Raw genomic sequence first — 23,012 nt, 5'->3', positions numbered from 1 at the left:
ATTTTTCTCTTTTTGTCACTACTTGTCTTTGGATCGGCCCCGAGATTTATCTAATGAGGATGTGCTCGATGTCAACTTTTTTCTACTTAAAGTTAAAGATTTATTCACACACATATTTATTCAGTTTATTCTACGGTGAAGATGCTAAATCATTTATTCTTTTATTGTCAGGAATAATAAGTAAAGTTCACCGGATGTCTACGTTGGAGAAGTTACAACTCAACTTCAACTTTACCGCTGAAACAAAATGCTGTATAACTGCACAAAGCAACGCAAGAAAATAATATAATAATTGTTCAGTGTTTTAAACAGTTTAAAACAATAAACAATTTTAAAATAAATACATTAAGAACAAATAAAACCAAAAAAGATTAAAAACAATGAATCAAGCCACTAAAACAGAAACGGTCTCATGCTGGCTTGAAAGTCAAATAATATAAATGTGTTTTAAGATGAGTTTTAAACATGAACAGCTCGTCTGATGTGGCAAGAAGCTCATTTCACAGGTTTGGAGCAACAACTCGGTGGACCGCCGTACGTGGAGGAGCAGCTGACCGGAGGCACCGAACGGGAGCGTTGGGAGAAGTTCAGAGAGGTGAGGAGGAGCCGTTTAAAGATGTAAAAACAAACAAAAGAAACTTCAAATAGTGGACTGGCAGCCGGCGGAGGGAGGCCCAGGACGGGGGTATGTGCTCCCTCAAGACCACAACAGTAATGAATGATTCTGCAAGGGTTTCCTGTGTAAAACTTAACCTCTCAAGCTCATCACGAGGCCCTCAACATGATTTCCATAAACTTTCCTCAGCTCTGAAAAAGCATCCGGCACTGCTTTATTTCCGGATTAAAGATGTGAACGAGCTGCTGTTTGGACGCATGAGCTCATGTGTGAATATTACCTGCCGATGGGTGTGTTTCTGGTCCAGATCAGAAGAATGTGAGGCGTGGTTGCCAGCGTTGTCGACCACATAGCAGCTGTGTTTGACACCCATAGCAACCAGGGCCGTTCAACCAACAGGCAGTCCTCCGAGCCACACAGCTGACCCTCCGTTAAGGTGTGTCACTGGCGTGTCCGAAACACCAGAAAATCACAGGCCATTTATTTAGTAAGTCTTTCTTTTGGTTTTTAATCCACATTCAGGTTTTTAAAATCTTGCTATGAGCAACAACCTCCGAGTTCGTACCATCATACACCAAATGACAAGTTTTGATGAGGATTTGGGATCTGAATGCACGAGAGTCTGACTGAGTCCAGAAGCTCTAGAACAGGGGTATTCAACTCGGTCGTACAAGGTCCGCAATCCAGCAGGTTTTCCATCTATCCCTGCTCCAACACAGCTGACTCAAACTGTTGAGTCTTTGTGCAGAACCTGATTGGCTGTTAGAGCCATTTAATTTGATTCAGGTGTGTTGAAGCGAGAAATCATGGGAAGTCTGCTGACTTGTGGACCTTGTAGGACTGAGTTGAATATTACTGGTCTAGTATGACGGCCCCTGCAGTTCCACCAAAACACGTTCCTCTTCTACATTAAAATAGCATCAACGGTGCACTTTGTAGCTTTTGGGCCAAGTGGCAACGTCCAGCAGTTAAAGCTAATCGTGCTCGGAGACAGTCCATGTGTCTTTTACGTTGCCATAGCTGTTAGGTCAATTCATCTTCGAGGGGGCAGTGCCAAGTTCAGAGTTCACTTCTGCACTTGGTACCGCTAATTTAGTGCTATAAAGTCGTAAAATGACCAGAGGAAGAAGAACAAGAATAAAACTACATTTTTTGCTGTTATCAACCTCTTCTGAGTCTTCTTGGTTTTTTGGGTTTTGTTTTTTTTTTTTTATTTGTAGGCATCTGCATTGTTCCTTTTCTACCTGTTACTCTTCTTCTTCTCTGGTTTGTTCCTTTCACTGGTTGTGTGTCAGCTTTACAACTCAACACTGCCCCTGAGATTTCTGGTGGTATTACTTCATTTTCCACATTTTCCATATCAAGTGACGAATGACGAATAGACAAATCTCAGCTTCCGTCACTGATCACACGCATGTTGCCAACGTGGATGGTTGGCAAAAAGATAAACAACGCAGTCATCCAATCAGCTTCCCAGTGATGGTTTTCACTTTCCAGACTACCTGCTGACCCTAAACGACGGGATCAATGTGTTGCTGCCGCTGAAGCTTTTAATTCAGATTCTCCAAAACTGGATCAGGAATGGTAAATATGGTGGTAAACTGGATTTGGTTGCAAAATCTTCGTAAGTTGGCAGTTTTTGATGTTTTTTTGAACCAGGATTTTGGAAAATCTTTTATCATCCATTAAAAAAACACATCAAGCAGGAAAACGTCCAACGAAATGCTGAAACTAAAACTGGGTTCAAACTGTCCAAAACTTTCTTATAAACTGGAAGGTTGGAGGTGAACCTAAAAAATGTGGTCAGAATAAAACCCTGAATGATGGTGATCGGCGATCAATTAAATGTTTGCTGCTCAGGACTGTTTAATAGTGAACAATGTGACAGATCAGGGGTGTGGCCAGAAGAAAACCACTGAACAGCGAGGAGAACTGGAGAAAAAGGCTTCAGTTTGCTGGGAAGCAGAACAACTGGACTGTGGAGCTGGAAGAAGGTCATGTGGTCTGACGAGTCCAAATGGATCCTGCTCCAGAGAGACGGAGCATCACGGTCAGTAGGGAGGGAGATGAAGTGATGCAGATGTCATGCAGAGTGTCTGACGTACAATCCTGTGGAGGTGGTCTGTGATCTGGGGTTGCTGCAGCTGATTAGGTCCAGGTTCAGGTTCAGGTTCAGCAACGGTATGTGTCTGCAGAATGAAATGCGCTTATATCTGAAAATACGATTATTTCCAGGCTATAGAGGCAGCTGAATGTAAGCGGCACCTTCACCGAGCTGCAGCAGCTTCTTCAACCGCCTCATCGTTCGTCTTTAACCTGAAGGCTGCATCATGTGCATTTCTTTGAGTTTTCCATGATGAGGGCGTGTGCATGAAGTGCAACATGACTCGTTTGCCTGTAAACTATCTACACGCCACAGCCACAGGATTTGAATTGTGTGAAAAAAGTAGCAGCTTACAGCCCAGAATATAGTTGATGAGCAGGTAATCTTCCCTGATGGCACGGCCATGTTCCAAGATGATCCTTGTTGAGCTGAGACGTCTAATGCAGGATTAAAATCACCGCCTTCATCCTAAATCAGTAAAAAGGCCTATAGTTTCAGTCCACCTCGGCATCCTTTTCCCTGCCAGAACATAGTGACAGTCTTCTTCCCCAACTCCTCAAAAGCTGTTTAAGAACATGTCATCATCCTCCCAACATCCAACACCAGTCAATACCGGTTCTCAGGAAACACTAAGAGATTCTGGCAGGAAAGTACAGACCTCCTCCGTCAGTGTAAATAGTCGTCTAAGGGATGAACGTCCAGCAGCTCAGCATGATGGAGAGCAGATGTCTCTATTAGATAATGACAAACAGAAACCATATAGAAACAACAAGCTACTTTATCAGTTTCACCTCGCTAGTACTGGGTCAGAGTCACTGTTTATCTTCAGAACTGCTTTTATTCTTGGTGTCAAAGATCCAACAAGGTGGAAACATTCCTCAGAGATTCTACTCCATGTTGACATGAAGCATCACACAGCTGCTGCACATCATGATGAGAATCTCCCGTTCCACCACGTCCCAAAGCTGCTCTGCTGGATGTAGATCTGGTGACTGTGGAGGCCGTTGGAGGACAGTGAACTCATCGTCATGGTGATGTGAGCTTTGTGACATGGTGCATCATCCTGCTGGAAGTTTCCATCAGAAGATGCTACACTGTGCTCAGAAAGGGATGGACATGGTCAGCAGCAGGACTCAGGTCGGCTGTGCTGGTTAAACCAGGTCATGTTGGTACTAAGGGGACCAAAGTGGGACCAGAAAATAGCCTGAAGTCTTGATAACAAGACAGGATGGATCCATGATTTCAGCTGAACCTCATGAGACTCATCAGACCAGGCAACATTTAGCTTCTATTGTCCAATTTTGGAGTGTGTGTGTGTGTGTGTGTTGTTTCCTGTTCTTAGCTGACAGCTGACATGGTCGTCTGCTGCCTTCTGGTCCAGACATCTGCTGCTCGCTGGATGTTTTCTCTTCTTCAGACCTTCTCTGGAAACACTGGAGATGGTTGTGTGGGAAAATCCCAGTAAACACTCAGACCAGCAACCATGCTGCGTTCAAAGTCACGTAAATCTCCTTTCTTCATCATTCTGATGCTCAGATTGAACTTACGCAAGTCGTCTTCACCATATCTACATGACTAGATGTGTTTAGTACTGGTAGCCCATCAACAGATAGATAGATAGATAGATAGATAGATAGATAGATAGATAGATAGATAACAAGGGAGATCTTATGCATACGAGGCAGTGGACATTCCTTAAATACTTGCATGATGGAGAGAGACTGTTTATCTCCAAAAATGGTGTTAGAGAGAGAGAGAGAGAGAGAGAGAGAGAGAGAGAGAGAGAGAGAGAGAGAATCACGTGTCTATGAAAACTTTCTCAGAGGAAATCTGAGGGGGAAGGAGGGAGAAAGGAACTTTTGAATCCGTTTCACAACTCTATCCTCCACCTCTCGGGCGAAGTGGCAGCTATCCCGCGTGCGTCACCTGCGCGTCGTGGGCTCGCGCATTACGCAGGCCTCCTGTGTGCAGCAGGTGTGCAGGACCCACCCACAAAGCAAACTCCTGCCGTCCTCAGCCTGCAGCGTGTCATTCAGCAGCAGCGGCACCGCGGAGAGGGCGCGCGACCAGGTAAGAGCCTGACTGATGATTTACCTGCAGTTCTGCTCCCAGTGTTTCCATGCTGCTGCTGGCAGCTGCTGCGTGCTTTCAGGAAGGTCTGGTTAGAAGAACAGCACCTGCTGCAAATACAGAAGCTGCTTAGAAACCATCAGAACCGAATCGTTACGGTTAGATTTCCCATCATCACTTATTGATTATAAATATTCAGTATCGGGGAAGTCCAAACAGCTAGTTGTTGTTTACAGCAGATATGAAACCAGAAGACTCCTGTACACTTTAATATCAGTGAAGCCGGGAGATTAAAGACGATTAAAGTCCAATAAAATGAGTAACACATTAGCTGGAGAATGATTATGTAAGGACTTCAGGATAGAGCAGGTAAGTTGACAGCTGATACAGTTTAGTTGGGATCATAAATAAATCATTTCACATATTTAGTGCCAGAAGGAACAAAGTTTAACTTGTTAAAAGGCAAAAGTTTTTCTTTCTTTTCAGAGAAGGTAAAATGTTGCTCAGGATTGGTGAAATTATTGAATCAAATGGGTTAAAGTTGGTGTTGTGTTGCTATGTAATGGATAGACAGTTTTTAAGGGGGGGTCGTCGAGCCCCATCCATCCAGGAAAACAAACTACTCACAGTTTTAGAAACTTATGAAAACTTATTTTTCCCTCAGCGAGGAAGAATATGAGAAGAACGCCTCATTTAGGACTTCACAGTTGACATAATAAAAAGTCATGAAGTATTATGTCAGATCATGTATTCAGATTGTTTGTATAATTTAAGTATCCTATGTCCAAATATGTATGGCAGTGACTTTCTGAATAATAAAATAAAAACTGATAGTTTATTAAAGTTACCATAAACATTGAAGGCTGTAAAGAACAATAGAAATAGAAATATTCCGATGTAAAGTCATTGTCTCCGCAGACTGTTTTTTTTTACAGGTCTGGTTATTAAAACAGACAGATCACTGCAGGACCAAACTTGTGGCCGCTTCTGATGATGAAACTTACATTTCTAAGGTTTCTGGGCTGTGAAGTTTTGTTTTCTCTGAGCTCAGTCAAAGGGCGAGTCTAATTGTTCTCTGCACTCCGATAACAGTATTGCAGGTTCAATATGTTATCTTTATTTCAGCTGGGTGGAGGGTGCCAAAACCATTTATATTCCCACTATGTGGAGCTGCAGGGTCACCGGTTAGTTAAATAATGATGTCTGTGACTATAACAACTCCTAATACGAGCATTGTGTCAAACAGTAAACTTGGCTTTTAACTTATGTTGCTGCATGAAATACCTACTTGGACATTTCTTCTGTCTTTATTATTAATAGTCAATAATAAATACAACACATGTCACAAATTCATCGTGAAAATATTGCAAGTTGGCCTCCAAATAACATTGCTACTTGGATTTTCTCTGGAAAATCCTAAAGCCAATTCCAGAAAGAATAAATATGGTCCAGTTTTGTATAACTGAAATAACTTTGCTCTTTGCGTTTGCTGTTGTTTTGGAGTCAAGCTGGTTTTAACTTTTGGATTAGATTTAGTCAGATTTTATGTCTAAATTAGCGTTGGTTGGATTTACTGTTGTGGAACGAAGCGGATGCTATTTTTGTTATTAATCATATCTAAGTCTGAATTTCATGACTGTAGCCAACAAGCTAACCACTAACATACCAGGTTCTTAATGTTTACAAAGAAGACATGTGCCTAGACTACAGACAGACACAAAATAATTCAACACCATGTAATTTTATTTCATTTTGATTTTTAAAGGGGTTACTTTGCAACAGTTAGCTATCATGCTAAAACTATCAAATATTACCTTCACACATCATTCTTGTTTACCATTTTTGCAATAGTTATAATACAGTTTAAAGGAATTGAAACTTTGTAATAACTGGTTCTGTTTTAGTTTGCAGCATTTGGAGTATTATTAGATTCTTCGGCTCTTTATTTTGTACTGTTGTTTCGGGTTTAGCCAGTTTTAGGATTAGATACAGGTTGACCTGATGTCTAAATAAACTTTGTTTTAAGTTAGCACTGTCAGGTGAAGCAGATGCTAGTATGGCTAATAACTTTTATTACAAATTTCTTGAATCACTTGTGTTATAAGCTTATTAAGACAGTAAATGTTTCAGATGAAAATAAAATATGTGAGATGATATAGTTGATTTTGAAGACTAAATGTATGATGACCACAGTAGCATCGAAACCTGTGCTGCTAATGCAAATAGGTCTAAGACACTTGGGGAGTTAGCTTTACTAAGAGCATATACACAAATTTTATCAGATCAGGCAAACTACAGTTTTAAGCATCATATATAAATGTTTTTTTGTTTTGTTTTTTGTTTTGTTTTTTATCTCTGATAAACCATTCAAGCTAGCTGACTGTTTTGCTAGCTTGACAGCTTAAAATGTAGCAGGAATGTTACTACTGATTCACCAAATTTCATTCACACTTTGCAGAATATGGTATGTGTACCTCCTGCTGTAGTATTAGCAGTCTAACATACTTCATGTGTTCATTTCAAATGCTGCAAGTCAGCATAGTTATGTGGATGTTTGAGACTTTGCTGCTGTGTTGCATTCAGCAAGTGAAGCATTGTTTTCATGCTTTCTCGGCATTCAGTTGTGCACTTATCAAGGCTAAAAGTCAGGAATGTGCTAAGCTATTTCTATCAGGTTCTCACAAATCAGTTTGTTTACTGGGATCAACCTGTTGGAACATAGGATATCATCAACTTGCTTGTTTTGCATTAACTTTACTTCAGATTTTACAAGGTTTATTTGCATAAGGTTAAATTTAACTAATTAGAGCTAAATTAAACTGTTGGGTAATGTGAATACTGAAAAGTCATTTAGTTGTCATTTAGTTGTTTGAACGAGCTGAAAAGCACTTTTTCTTTGGGATATTTGTTCAAATTAATATATACTCAAGGGTCAAAGTAATGAGAAGTCATTACTTTATAAATGCATACTTTGTGTTTTCCTGGCATTAAACAGAAAATAGTTTGTAAACACAAAACTAGTCAGTGTTAGCTATCAGTCGTTGGACTTATGATTAACTTAAACATCAATATCAGCCCAGAATAGTAGTCAGTGCATCCCTCATTTCTTTTTGCTGCCACATTTCTTCTTTTTTTTTTCTTTTTTTTTTAAATCTTCCTATGTTTATCTGTCATTCTGGATTCCCTTTCACTTTTCTCTCAGTTGCTTTCCATCTGTCCGTCTCCATCTAGCCTCTCAGTCTCGCTCACACACACCCTTTCTGTCTTTTTAATGTATTTTAATGGGACTACATTCTTTCCCTTGACTCCAGCCTAGAAAGTTAACCAACCAGACCAACGAGAAAACACAACTGCTCTGTCTCACAGTTTTGCTGAGTACACACCCACCTCCCTTTCCCTTCATTTCTCCCAGCTTGCCTCTCAGCTTCTGACACACAGGAGATCAAAAATAGATACCTATTAGTAACCCACAACTTTCCTGCCCCAGTGACCTTTTAATAAGATGATAATAATGCAAGACAATGGGGCAAAGAACAACCAGCTTAGCCAGACTTTCATCTTATGGCTGCCTGTGTATATTTAATGAACTCAGTGAACTCAGCTAACATGCTAACTTTTAAAAACTAATTCAAAATTTTTAACAAATGTAAAAACCATAAAAAACAGTTTAACATCAATATTTTAAATAACTTTATTCTTTTTTTTATTTAAATGGTTACACTATGTTAAGCTGTCAGTCTCAGCTAGCCTAGCATATTAGTGCTAACAGACAGTAGCTTTAATTATCAGTCTGGTTTACAAGTTTTGCAGTTGTAAGAAGGTACAGATAACTTGATATTTTTTCATTCAGAAAACAGAAAACTAGAAAAAGCAACTTGACATCAGTATTTCACATAAATGGATGCAATATTCCGTTTATTTAAGAGCTAGCTAAGCGAGCTAAGCTAAGCAGTAGCTGTAGCACAAGCTAGTAGTTTCAGCTAGCAGACCAGTTTTGAATGCTACTGCTAGAAGACATTGGCTTTAAGTCCATCCATCCACTTTCTTCAACGCTTAGTCCAAATCAAGGCTTGCGGGAAGCTGGAGTCTATCCCATCAAACATTGGACGAGAGGCAGGTACACCTGGACAGGTTGAGAGTATAGATTTAGGTAACAGTCTTACTAACAAACGTTGCTATTGTAAGAAGGTGCAGTTAACATAAATCAACTCATCATAACATATTCTGCATTGATGTTGGCCAGTCGGGGGATTACCTTTATGGTTTCTGTTGTTACAGGGTTTAGCAAGTCGGGATTAGCCTTGTTTTGGCCTGCCTCAGAGCAAGACTCGACCAACAGAAAAGCATGGAAAAACCCCTGTGTGGTGGTGAGAATATGAACCAGATGTGCCTTCATCCTCACCCTTGAAGGGTTTTCTGCCTCTTGCTGAAATTGACATTATTAACAAGGCATAGCATGGAAAATTTCTCAGCTGGTATTCTGAGTTTGTTGTCTGTGTTTTATCTTTTTGAGATGAGAGTAGTTGAAAAGAATGAAAATAATATCACATGCTTATGTCAAAATTTCCTGCTTCCGGTTCGCTCAAATCAAAGTTGGGGTATTTGTTTTATTAAGATGTGGAATTAAACTATCTATGAGCTTCGCATCTCACTCACTTCCTGCTGTTAATATGGTTCTGTGAACTCACTATTTGATAAGTAAGCAGCTTTGTCTTGTTCTCCTGCATCATTTTTAGCCTACTTCTCTGTGTTTTTCAGTGTGAAAGAGATGAACTGTAAATAAACTGTCTACATGTTGGAGTTTGTTTTCCAGATGAAGACTTGGTGTAAACATTTCTTTTTTTGGAAAATATGCAACTGCAATCATATTGTTTTCAAATATTGCCTAAATCAAAGCACAAGTGCCATATTTAACGTACAGGTTTGCATGATATATTAAAAATGTATCATCGCTGCAGTCCTGCAAGTTTCACTGCTGCAACACAGCTGATGCAAATCAGTGGGTAATTAGCAGACTGGTGCAGAGTGTGAAGTCAAACTCTGCACCAGTCTGCTAATAAAGCCTGAATTATGTCAGGTGTGTTGCAGCAGGGAAACTCTGAACACTCCTCCAGGACTGGGGTTGTCCACCCCTGCTCTAGAAGAAGTTTTAGATGAGGATAATTTTGCCTTTAGTTATGAAACTGCTGCTGTTATGTCGTTGCTTTGCAGTGAATGAAATTATGCTTTTCTGTTGGACGGTGGTGACCAACAGAGGACAAAGTTTCGACATTTTATTAGCCTTTTTTTTTTTTAACATTTTGTTAACCAAATTTCATACTTCTGATATAGTGGGGCCTTTTTGTTCAACTACTTCTTAAGGTTTTGGAAGTTGTGGCTCGCTTTCAAGGCTCTCTGAGGCTACGCTCATTCTCTCCCATGTTTCTATCGATTCTTGGCAGTGAGCAACCAGTTTAGAGGTCGTGTCCCACCTACAAGTGGACTGGAGTGTGAGAAAGATGAACAGCTGGCTCTGGTGTTTAGCGGGCTCCAAATTTGTCCTGCAAAACTCAAAAACTGACTCAAACTCACTTTGCATCTCATTTTGTGCGAGATTTGCTTAAAATCTAATATTTCAATAAAAAGCAGGTAATGGAAAATTTTAAATTTTGAAAACCTTCTGAAATATTGCAAACATGTTTTTACACTCAAATGAGGTGTTCTGTTTTCTTCAGGCATGTCGATAAAGAAGTATATTATAAAAGTGTAATAGAAACTTTTTTCACATTTATACCCCCATGTGACTGGTCATGTGACCAGTTCATTTCAGGTAAATATGGCTTTTGGATGACTTCTTCTTCTTGTTTTGGACAGCAGCGACAGCAGTTGTGGCAACTGAGATCGCTGCTCCAAAATGTGAAATGTTTGTATCTCCATCCTCCTCAATGTTTGCAAGATGAGATTCTACCAGAATTATGTCTTTTATACTGATCAGGTGTTGAGTGCAGGTGTTCAGTGGAAACACCTGCAAATTACAATTGTACTTCTTGAAATTTGAGAAATATCGCTTTTTTTGACAAAACTGTGATGCAAGTGTGTCCAAAGTCGGTTCTTGAGTGTCGCTATCCTGCAGGTTTTCAATGTGTCTCTGCTTCGACACATCTTACATTAAATGGATCCATCAGCTTATGAGATTCTGCACAATGACTCATTGATTTAAGTCAGGTGTATTGGAGGTGGGATACCTGGAAAACATGCAGGATTGTGGCCCTCGAGGACCAGAGCTGGGCACCCCCGCTGTAATGGAAATTCACCTCATGAGAGACAAAGAGAATTTAATATGATCTCATTGCTTTGATAAAGGCGTCTTCCCTCCCTGCAGATACCTGACTTCATAGCGTGTATTGATATTAATCGAAACCTCCATTACCTTAGCATTTGGCAGTATCATAAAAGAAAGACAATGATCTCAGTGCTTGATGTCAAAACTGTGGTGACTTGTTTCAACATATTAAAAACAGGCCTGGCATTTATCTACATATAATCTGAGATGTGTTCAATTGCATAAAAATGCCATATTTTTCATATTGTTGATAGAACATAGACTGTATATAGAGATGGACGGAGCCTCCGTGACGTCACCCATAGGTTTCTGAAGAGCTGAACTGAAGCTCGGTGGGCGGTTCCTACCATCTCCATCTTGGCAGGGACATGGGTGTTGTTGCTCCCAGAAAATACAAATATGAGCAACTTTGAGATTAAATTACTTTTAAACGGGAGAGTTAGAAAAAAATGTACTCCCCCCGCAGTTGTCATGAAGGTAAACCTGACCTATTAAACCTAAAATGGATTTTTGAACCAGGCTGTAAACATGTTTATTTCTGCTGTGAAGTTGGTCTTTTTAACATGGGAGTCTATCGGGATTCGCTCTGTTTTGCAGCCCCTAGTGGATGAAGGGGGAACTGCAGTTTTATTCACTTCTGCATAGGCTTCACTTTTAACCGCCGGTGGCTGCTTCCATTTTTCATATACGGTCTGTGTGATAGAAACTTCAGTGATCAACGATTTTTCAGGAGATTCTTGCATTAAATGAAGTCATGTGAAATGTAGTCAGACTTTCTCACACAACAAGCAGACTCTTTGCATGCCGAAGTTTAATCCCATGGCTGTGTGATAAGTTTTAGTTCAGGGTGTTGCCCGTCTGTCAGCTGTCTGTCAGCTGTCAGGATGTTTATCATGTTCATGTCCTTTTCATCAAGCTTATTATGTTTGCATCACAATTGTACTTCTTCTGCAGGCTCCCTGAGACATGCAGTGCGTAGCTAAAAGCAAAAAAAAAAAAACATTGTCTGCTAACCGTAAAGCTGTCCTAAAACAGCAGTAAGTTTTCTTTATTTACTTATGGAAAACTGTCTAAATGACGTGTTTATGGGACTTTTCTTCAAAAACTATTAAGCAACAGTAAAATATGGTCAATAAATAATTTCTCCCTTCAGCATAATCTAACTATTTTGGTTATAGCATGAATTATTGCAAAGGTAATCAATCCGAAATAGCACAGATATAAACAGAAATTGTATCATTTGTGCAATGCAGTGAAAAGAACTTCAAATGAAACCTTTGTGATCATAAACCAAGGTCACCTTCAAAGACAGACTGTGAAGTTTCCAGCCAATCAGAATGTCCACCAGCCAACGTTTCTAAGAGAGAATAAAAGAGCTTATAAAAACAAGTTAATGCATTTAATGTTAAATTCTTTTATGGATTATTTAAATTTGATGGCAATCTTTATTTGTTCCAGTTTTGCTAGAGGTTTTCTTTCCTGGTTCTGGTTCTGATGATGGTTTTCCTTCCTGGTTCTGGTTCTGATGGAGGTTTTCCTTCCTGGTTCTGGTCCTGATGGAGGTTTTCCTTCCTGGTTCTGGTTCTGATGGAGGTTTTCCTTCCTGGTTTTGGTTCTGATGCAGGTTTTCCTTCCTGGTTCTGGTTCTGATGGAGGTTTTCCTTCCTGGTTCTGGTTCTGATTATGTTTTTCCTTCCTGGTTCTGGTTCTGATGGAGGTTTAGCTTCCGGGTTCTGGTTCTGATGGAGGTTTAGCTTCCTGGTTTTGGTTCTGATGGAGGTTTGCCTTCCTGGTTCTTGTTCTGATTAAGGTTGGAGGATTGAGTCATAAATATATTTAGGTGCAGAAAGTTCAAGTCGGACTACTGCACAGATCTATATATATATATATATATATATATATATATATATATATATATATATATATATATATATATATATATATATATATATATGTATATATGTATATATATATATATATATATATATATGTATATATGTATATATATATATGTATATATATATATATATATATATATATATATATATATATATATATATATATATATATGTATGTATATATATATATATATATATATATATATATATATATATATATATATATATATATGTATATATATATATGTATATATATGTATATATATATATGTATATATATATATATATATATATGTATATTTATATACATATGTATATATATATATGTATATGTATGAGTGTTTTATTTGTTTAATTGAGAGATTGCTGGATTAGCAAGATATTACCCACCATCCCTGGATTCAACTAAGTTTTATTCCCACCAGAATTCATTTAAAGCCACATTTAGCAGGTTTGGTGCTAATTTAGAGCCCTGTGACTTTATAGTAATGGAAACGATGCGGTATGCTCCATCATCGATTATTGGCTCCTGAATTTAATCAAAATTGTATCGTGGCAAAGGGAATCAAACATTGAATCGTGGGCATGGCTTTCTCTTTGTCTTCTTCTGCCTACATTTTTAGATCTTGGTTGGATGAGTTAAGGCAGAAAATCTCCACACAATAGTCAAAGTATTCAGTCCCATTCCACCCTTAGTTTAGAACAATCCACCCATTGTGTGTTGATCTCTGTTGTCATTAAATGTCAAGTTTTCTGGTATGAGGAACACCCCAAAGTGGCATCTGGTGCCTTTGAATCATTAACACGGTGGGAATGAACAGGAGAAGTCTCACATAGTCCCAAAAAACCTTCTCATGCTATTAAACAGTCCCGACAAACTCGCAGAATATGAAAGTTATTTAAGCTATACCTCACCCAGTTAGTGGTTTTTGTTTCTTAATGTTGCCCTCCAGCGTCATCATCATCAAGGCCTTCATCACTAATTTCAGTAAACTAAGCCGTATGAGGTAATCTGGATCTGTTGTAGCTTGTGTTTCACATTTTGATTGTTTAATTTGACACATATGATGTCACAAGATACCAAAGAAGAGTGAATCATAGGAAGAGGAAGGATGGGAAATAGACAGGTATTTTAGGAACGTGGGTGTGTTTAGTTAGGATAGAAACACCTGCATAAACACACAAACTTATTTTAAATAGTAATTCTTCTAATTCTTACAAAATTCCTACAGAATTCCTCCCAGTCTGAGCTCTTCAGATATATCTCGTTTTGATTATTCGGCTTGAACAGACTATAGGACATCATTATGTCTGATTTTAAAAAGCCTGTGTTTCAAATTGTTGGATTATAGGAATATGAAAAAGGAGGTTTAGACTCTGAGACAGAAACATCTTTCTTCGTTGTTTTTCTTTTTTAAGTCCTTGTGGCTCCAGTAGCCTTCGTTAGGCAGTAGCTGGACAGGAGAGATGGCCATAGAGAGGGAGTGGCGTGGACCAAAGTCCTGCAGTTTCTTTTCTGGTGTCTGCAGTTGTTCAACAAGAAGATCCAAAAATTCTGAAACGTAATTACAAACTGATCAGTCACAAGCGGTTATTTCCATGTTGCATAGCTGGACTGAATATGTGGTTGGGCAATGGACCCGTCAAACCTCTGTGGACTTACGTAGAGAATACGGCAATGACAACGTAACCGACTTGACGCAGACGCCACACGACTCCCACTGAGCCTTTAGAGTCTGTGTGAAATGAGGTGAAAGTCCCCTGCTGAACTCTGGCAGATTTTCACCCCTTGGTGCCTCCTAACAAAGACTAATTCAGGATCCATGTTGCATCCTGTCTCTTCTCTGAGCTCTCTCCAGCCAGTCAAATTCACTCTGTTAACTCTGCTGTTACCTCTTGTGTTGTCACTTTCTCTCTTTCTTTTCCTCTCTTCCTCCAATCATATACTTTTAAGTTTCTTTGCTGAACCACCATGGTCTGTGTTCAACTGGTTGACATCCAGTTGCTGAGGTGTGACGCGGTACCGTAAAGCTAAATGCATCCGTGATGCAGCAGGGCAACGACGGCTCCAAGAATGTACATACTGATTAGAAGTGTGCCATCAAAACGAGTCAGAAGGATTTTATGGTTGGAAAGTTATTCATGATTACTTTATTACTTGATGTGCGCTGAACTTGTCTTCATCCTGAAGTGTAGGTGTTGCGATTGAGAGAGCAGGAATAGTACCAAACATTGTTGGTAAAGAAAATGACATTATCTACACAGATAGGCCTGCCACAATAAGCAATAGGTCAATTAATCGCACAATAAGATGCAATAATTTTAATTTGTCTTACTTTACTGTCTTATTTGTTTTAAGACGATTTTAACTAAACACGGCAATACAACAAGCTTCCATCTGCACTTAAGACCTTAACAAACAGGCTAGCTCCATCTTCCCGACAGTCCACCATCACCACAGTGTTTAACCGACAGATTCAATCCAAACAGGACAGTGCAACATGGTGTGCACTCAGACAGCGTGGTTGGAAAAGCCATGCTGCCCTTTAATATTGTTAAAAAGGCAATATTTTGAAAAATGTTGCAAACATTTCACAGCCAGTATGAATTGTCTGGATGAACATACGTGTTACAAACGGCATTTCCACAACTTTACAATAAAATGAAAAATGACATACTGAAGGCGTTTAAAGACATTCAGTTTTACCATTCCACCTCTGGTCAAGTCCAAACTTTTCCCCTTATATGAGCTTTACCATACTCTATGTAACTGTGTTACATGGTGTTTAGAGACCATATGTTCCAGATAACCACGTTGCCAAAACCCCAGGAGAAATCCTGATCTGTTTTAGCAGACTGGGGACTGGATATAGCATAAACTAGTCTGCATATTGAGCTAAATGTTCTTCAGAAATTAAAGTATGTTGATCTTTTAAAGGGTGTCCTTGCATCATTATGGTATTATTCTTATTTAATTGAAAATGGCCTCAAAATGACAACAATAATCGCTTAGCGCGATATTGTTGTCCTTCACAATAATTTCTGAGACAATTAATCGGCAAAATTTGTTACCGTGACAGAAACATAACTTTTACTGTCATTACTTAATGTCTGGTATGGAAACATCATATTCTTACTTTTTTTTTTTAAATTGTCACTTTTTTCCATCTAATTTTTATTCTTCAACATCACCCCTCTCCAAAGTTTCCATCTCTTCCTCAACATAATGTTCAGTCCAAACCGTTTAGGTTTTTAAGGTCATGCATGTGTTTCATAGCCCCTTTTCTACGTCTTGTAATTTTTCCCACTAATGGACTCCTGAGAGGCTAATTATTCATTTGCATCATTTAGAAAGCGTTACAGAGCTTCTCCTGGAATGCATCTTAGTTCATTTTTGCATTTTATAGCTCCCAGTGTTTTTTCCTTCAAGTTTTAATGAGTGTTGTTTTGCATTATGCAGTACCTCCAGGCTTCAATTTGGCATCTGGGAAAGTTGGCTTGACTCCAAGACTGTGGTCACCCAGTGCTTATTACTCATTAAGCCTTGTCGGAGGGCTGAGTGGGCGCTGGCTGAGTGGGTGCTGGGTGGGAGTTGCAGTGCTTAGAGAGTTAATGTTGTTGTTGTTGTTGTTTATGTTGATGTTCTAGTTTTGAAGCAGAACTGTGAGACAAGAAAATGGAGTTTGAGAAAGAAAGTTAACTGCTCATCTGGCTGCTCGATTGTCTTTTTGTCTCTGTGCTCATGTTACAGATGTAGAGTTTTTATAATTATTCTTTAATGATCAGGGTTTTTCTTGTGCTGGTAATTACTTCCAGTGTTATTCAGAGAAAGTTCAGCACCATATTTACCATATTTGCTCAATTTAAACTAAACCATTAAGAAATACATTGTTTTTATTGTTGCAGACCCTTAAAAACACTGAAAATCCCTCTGAGAACATGTGTTGGTGTTCAGCAGTATTAGGTAAAATTTCCTTTGTGTCTAAAAATTGTGGCTGCATTTTGATTTATTTATTATAAACAAAGCTAAAAATACATATTCATTCATTCATTCATTTTCTGAACCGCTTATTCCAATTCAGGGTCGTGGGGAAGCTGGAGCCTATCCCAGCTGGCTTTGGGCGACAGGCAGGGTACACCCTGGACAGCTCGCCAGTCCATCGCAGGGCTAAAAATACATACAAATACATACAAAAATACATACAAATACATAAAAATACAGCTTTAGGCAAACACATCTTCTGTAACACACAGTCATCCACCTGCTGAGGGAGCACAACATATCTGATGACTCTTGAATTATATTAAAGTGTCAATACATAAGAAGTTATATTTGATTTATGGTACTATCACAGACCATCACAGGTATATTAAAAGGGACTGCTTTCCACTTCTGCACCTGTGCATGCTGGTTGGCAGCAGAACACACACAAAAGCATTGGGTGGGGTAACAACTAGCTTCTCTCTGATTAATCACAGGATATTACTCTGACTGTGATTCATTAGCAAGAAAATGCAAGTGTTAGCATTACACAGGCTAACAACCAGCTTCTCTTGGCTGATTAACCACAGCTTTAATATACTTAATCTGCCATCCATCATCAAGAAGATGTTGGTGTTAGCACTGGAGAGGCTAACACCTAGCTTCTCTAGATTGATGACATGTTAGATTTTACAATCCCTCTGGTATTTATTATCCTTAAGTGTTAGTATTGTAGAGGCTAACAACAAACTTCTCTTGGATGGTGACCCATTGGATTAGATATCCCCTCTTTTCTCCTTTAGCAAGCAAATGCTGGCATTAGCACCTAGCTTCTTTCAGCTGGTTAACCACAGGATTTTATACTGCCATCTATCAGCAAGGAGATGTTGGTATTAGCATTCGGGAGGCTAACAATTAGCTTTTTTGGACTGATAACCCATTAGAATTTTTACTCCCTCTGCTATATATTAGCAAAGAAAACTAGCATTAGAATTGTAAAGGCTAACAACTAGCTTCTCTTGGCTGATTAACTACAAGATTTTATACCTGTTCTTTCTGTTAGCTAGGAGATGTTGGCGGTATTAGCATTGAAGAGGCTAACAAGCAGTTTATCTGATGATGACACACTGGATAAAATACTCCCTCTGGTATCCATTAGCAAGAAGACGCTAGTGTTATTGCAAACAACTAGTTTCTTAGATACTGTGTCAGTGAAGTATGTTGAAGCCTTCAGAAAAATGGCAATCAAAGGCAAGGTCCCCCTTCTTGACTGGTTTGTCACATTTCATTGATATGCCTGTTGAAGTTTGTGAAGTTTATAGAGACCAGACTTGTATTTTTGCTTCTTTCAAATAGTTTTAACAGATGTTTCTGCGTTACAAGCCATCTTCTCTTTGGCAACTGAGCATTGAATCTATTTTCCTGATTTTCTTTCTAATGTTTTGTTTTCATGGGAAATGCAGAACATTTTGTTGTCTAATATCTCAGATCCTGTGCTTTTATTCATCATATTATTAGATCTGTCATTCTCTGCAGTACTTATCAGACCATATTGTGATGGAGATGACTATCTCGAGCCAACTCTCGCTTTTCTTGTTTTGCCGTAGGCAGTACCTCTGGTGAACATATCTACATGGTGGAAAAGCAAATCATTCATTTTGCCGCCTCTGGCGACAACTTTAGTTGAATGGCATCTTCAGTAAGTCGTTGTTTGGTCCACACCCATTCTTTTTAAAACCAAATTATCTTCAGAAAACAGAGGCCTCTCTTTTTTGTGTGTCATCGTGTTCATTATCTGCTACAGCTTCACTTTCTAAACGTTTTCCATCCACATTCGCTGCGCAACCTCTACAATTATTCAGCTGCTCTGCTGCGCGTTTAGTGGTGCAACAGTGAAACAGGTCCCCTCAAAATACTTGAATGCAACATTCCCAGTATTGCTTCACCTGTTTAAATAGATTTTTTTGGTGGTATAAGACAAATTTATTGGAATAAATAAATATAAATAACGGAAAAAAAAAAGAAATTTCTTGGTATTAACAGGTATTCCACCCAGCTCTAGTAAAAACCATGTGAGGTGAAAGTGCCAGAGTGCTCCAGGGTAGCTTCTGGTTCAGGAATATACACAACAAAGGATCAGCTTATAATGAATTAAGGTTCACAAGGTTGCTTTTCGAACCAGTAACAGACCTGCAGAAGTTGTACCGGTGAGTTTTTAGGGGTGGGGTTGTTTTAAGTGACACAAGCAGCATTGCATGCTTTATTTGCTCTAAAATACCAATGAAAGCATTATATATGCTGGTCCATCATCTTCCCTGAGCCTCGCTCTTCGTGGCATTGGATCACTAACAGACGTCATTACATCAGACTTTATCTCAGAAACTGCAGCCATTTTTTTTTATCCATCTTTCACACTTCAAATAAGTTACTCCCACCCTGTTAGCTCAGTGCAAGTAAGATTATTTTAATATTAGTTTTGGCTTTATCTTTTTTTTATTTACATGGTTATATTATGTTTCTGAATGCACTTAATGTTCAGCATTTTGACCAGAACCTACTGTTTTTTAAAGTGCTTAATAAATAAAGTTGGCTTAAAAGCAGCTTAACAGAAACTTGACACTCTTTACAAAATCCTTCCTGTATTTGTCTTTAGATTCAGAGTAAGCAACCAGATGCATATTTAAAAGCATACAACACTATTTTAAAGCAAGCCACCAGACAGGTACATGTCTGTGTTATACTAAGCATTTATTTCTGCCCGTCTAACAAGTGACAGCTTAATCATTTCTTTTAGGCGAGACGTTAGGAGGAGCTCCTCGTAACTCGGCCCTGCACACCTGTGTGTGTTGTGACAAATCCTAAAACAACCCATGGAAATGCCTTTATACTGTAAATGCATGTCATTCATCTTGCAGTCCATGCCTTATCTGTTTGACTTCCATACTTGATCTTAAGTTGTTCTGTTTGTCGAGGGTAATGATGTGTGGCGAGACATCGGATCGTCAGCTCATGCAATTGTTAAACGCAGAGGAACTGGTCAGACTGTGCTGGAGCTGGATGGGGAGGGGCAACGAAGGAGAAAGCAAACACTGGAGAGGTGGTATGTTGATCATTCACCCCATCATTAGCTGCAGACAAACTGGTTCTGCTGTTCTGTGGTGGTGGTGTTTATAGGGAAGAAAACAATCTGTACATGGAAAAAAGGCTAATCAGTCCAGCAGGATGACCCTGAACCCGGTCCACTGTGGGTTTACTGTATACAGACTCGAAACTATCCAGGAAGTTTAGTCTCCAAAGGGTCACAATGACCTCTGAGACCAGGAGTGTGATTATTTTCAGTTTAGGACCGTTTATTTTCGGCCTCTTCAGTCTGTTACACTGTTCTTAGACAAATGTTCACATCATGAGACACCTCATGAGTTACTTGTTAACACAAATATCAGCCAATCATATGGCAGCAACATATTTAGTCATATATAGACATGGTGAAGACGACCTGCTGAAGAATGATGAAGAAAGGAGATTTACGTGACTTTGAACGCAGCATGGTTGCTGGTCTGAGTGTTTACTGGGATTTTCACACACAACCATCTCCAGTGTTTCCAAAGAAAGTCTGAAGAAGAGAAAATATCCAGTGAGCAGCAGATGTCTGGACCAGAATACAGCAGAAGACCACGCTGGGGTCCTGTCACCTAATAAAAGGAAAAAACACACACACACACACACACTCCAAAACTGGACAATAGAAGCTAAATGTTGCCTGGTCTGATGAGTCTCGTGAGGTTCAGCTGAAATCATGGATCCATCCTGTGTTGTTATCAAGACTTCAGGCTATTTTCTGGTCCCACTTTGGTCCCCTTAGTACCAACATGACCTGGTTTAACCAGCACAGCCGACCTGAGTCCTGCTGCTGACCATGTCCATCCCTTTCTGAGCACAGTGTAGCATCTTCTGATGGAAACTTCCAGCAGGATGATGCACCATGTCACAAAGCTCACATCATCTCCACCATGACGATGAGTTCACTGTCCTCCAACGGCTCCACAGTCACCAGATCTCCATCCAGCAGAGCAGCTTTGGGATGTGGTGGAACGGGAGATTCTCATCATGATGTGCAGCAACTGTGTGATGCTTCATGTCAACATGGAGCAAAATCTCTGAGGAATGTTTCCACCTTGTTGGATCCATGAAACTAAGAATTAATTGACGGGATGAGGGGTCCAACCCAGTACTAGCAAGGTGGACCTGATAAAATGGCAAGTAAGTGTGGTGCATTTATTATGAACAGGTGATAAAAACATATAGAGCACCTGTAAGGTGTGTTGATGAGGTTTTATTTCAGGCATGTTTAGGGTTAGAAATGCATGGAAAAAATCTCAGTAAGTCATGGCCATAACTTGTTATATTGTGCAGGAATGTGAAAACTAAGATGGTAATTTGTTTGGGTTTTTTACTCTAACTAGCTAATTTTGTTTCTTTTACCAACCAGCTGTGTTGTCGTGTTGATGTGTCACCATGACAACCAGCACAATGGCATCCATCAAAGTGATTTATTGCATATGGTAGCCTATTGTCTGAGGTCAGTCTGACCAGAAAGAGTCAGTGTCTTCTTCTCCAGCTAGCGTCCCCTGATCAGAATCACTTTGCCACCCACCCCCTCTTTTACCTGTTCAAAACATCTTATCTGCCTTTAAAAAGGTTCCCACTGATGTTTGCTGTCTCATACGAACGGCTTGTGTCTGAGGAAGGAGGGAACATACAGATGAGATGGACATTATTGCCTCGTCTGAGTTCCTTTAAAGGAATCAAACTGTCCAGCAAACTGGGTGACCAGACATCTAGCCTGCACACCTCCCTCCAGTTCCTCTGGGATAAACTGGAATACCATGTGTGTGACAGACCTTATCCACCAAGCAGAAGGGATTTCTGGGGAGACTGGTTCCATAATGCTGTAGAGAGACATTAAACTACACCTTTAAATCCATTTTCTGCTCTTATCGCAGTAATAAACTTAGACAAGTAGTTTAAAAGTTGTTTCTATCATGAGGAAACCCCTCCTGCTCATTAAATGAACCAGAAAGGCTACTCGCACTTTAAAGCTCCTCCTGGTTCAAAGTGCATCATCTGACATACCAGAGGTGTGAGTCATCAGCAAGGCATGCTGGGTAGAGCTGTCCTGATGTTTGCTGAGTAATCACACGTGTTGCTACTCTGACAGGGCATCTCCATAAACCTCTAGCCACCTTTATTTATAAACGATAAGATTTAGTTGTGAATGATTAGAAAACTCTTAAGTTACAACAAAAACAAGAGGAAAAGGAATAAATGTGTATAAATAAAAGTGATAAAAAGTCCTGATTTATACGGAAATCTACTAGAAGTGTAATGAGTTACCCTGAGGATCCGTAATTCAGCCACACACAGGGAGTTCTGGACAAATGACCAGTTTATTGGTGGAGGAGTATGAACAGAAGATCAGTCCGGGGGAATGGTCTGCAGAAGAAACCAGGCAACAGCTGGGAGGTAAACAGGATGGCAAAATACTCATCCAGGCAAAGACAAGGCTCAGAGATCCAAAGACAGGCAGGGTCGGTAACCAGAAGATCCGAAAGGTAGCGGTATCCGTCGAGGGCAAGGCAAGGCGGGTAATCCAGGGGCATGAAGCAGAAGGTCGGCAACTGAGGATCAATCCGTAGACCGCTGGAACAAAACTAGACATAGGTCTGATTATTATCTGGCAGAAAAGGAGGGATTGGAGGGAGCTTAAGTAGGCAGTGAGAGAAAAGGAAACCAGGTGAACTGAATGAGAAAGCAGAGGCAATTAGGAAGCCAGCAGGTGGATCGAGTAACCAATGATGAGCGCCAGGAGATCAGGGTGGCAAAAACATGACAAGAAGTAAAAGATCATTTAATTAAAAATGATAAATTTTCAAAGCAATGTATATTGTATGTAATGATTTATAGTGTGTAGTACCACTGTGTACTGTCTAAATTTTATTGTACTGGAAGATAATCTGTAC

At 39.5% G+C, this 23,012-nt stretch overlaps 1 protein-coding gene across 1 annotated transcript in view; it reads left to right on the top strand.

Annotated features, from left to right (window-relative positions):
• Positions 1 to 481: 481 nt before the first annotated feature.
• The window catches only part of LOC306768165 (uncharacterized protein), a gene marked incomplete at both ends in the record, with an annotated part of 86,281 nt that continues 63,750 nt past the window's right edge, over positions 482 to 23,012 (top strand). The window contains 2 exons of the mRNA XM_079256397.1: positions 482 to 595; positions 4,623 to 4,790. Coding sequence (XP_079112523.1) covers positions 482 to 595; positions 4,623 to 4,790 — 282 coding nt within the window. The remainder of the gene's footprint in view (positions 596 to 4,622; positions 4,791 to 23,012) is intronic.

The sequence above is a fragment of the Telmatherina bonti genome (assembly GCF_933228915.1).
Source record: "Telmatherina bonti genome assembly, chromosome: 17".
NCBI classification, from domain to species: domain Eukaryota; kingdom Metazoa; phylum Chordata; class Actinopteri; order Atheriniformes; family Telmatherinidae; genus Telmatherina; species Telmatherina bonti.
This window is presented reverse-complemented; position numbering and strand designations above follow the sequence as displayed.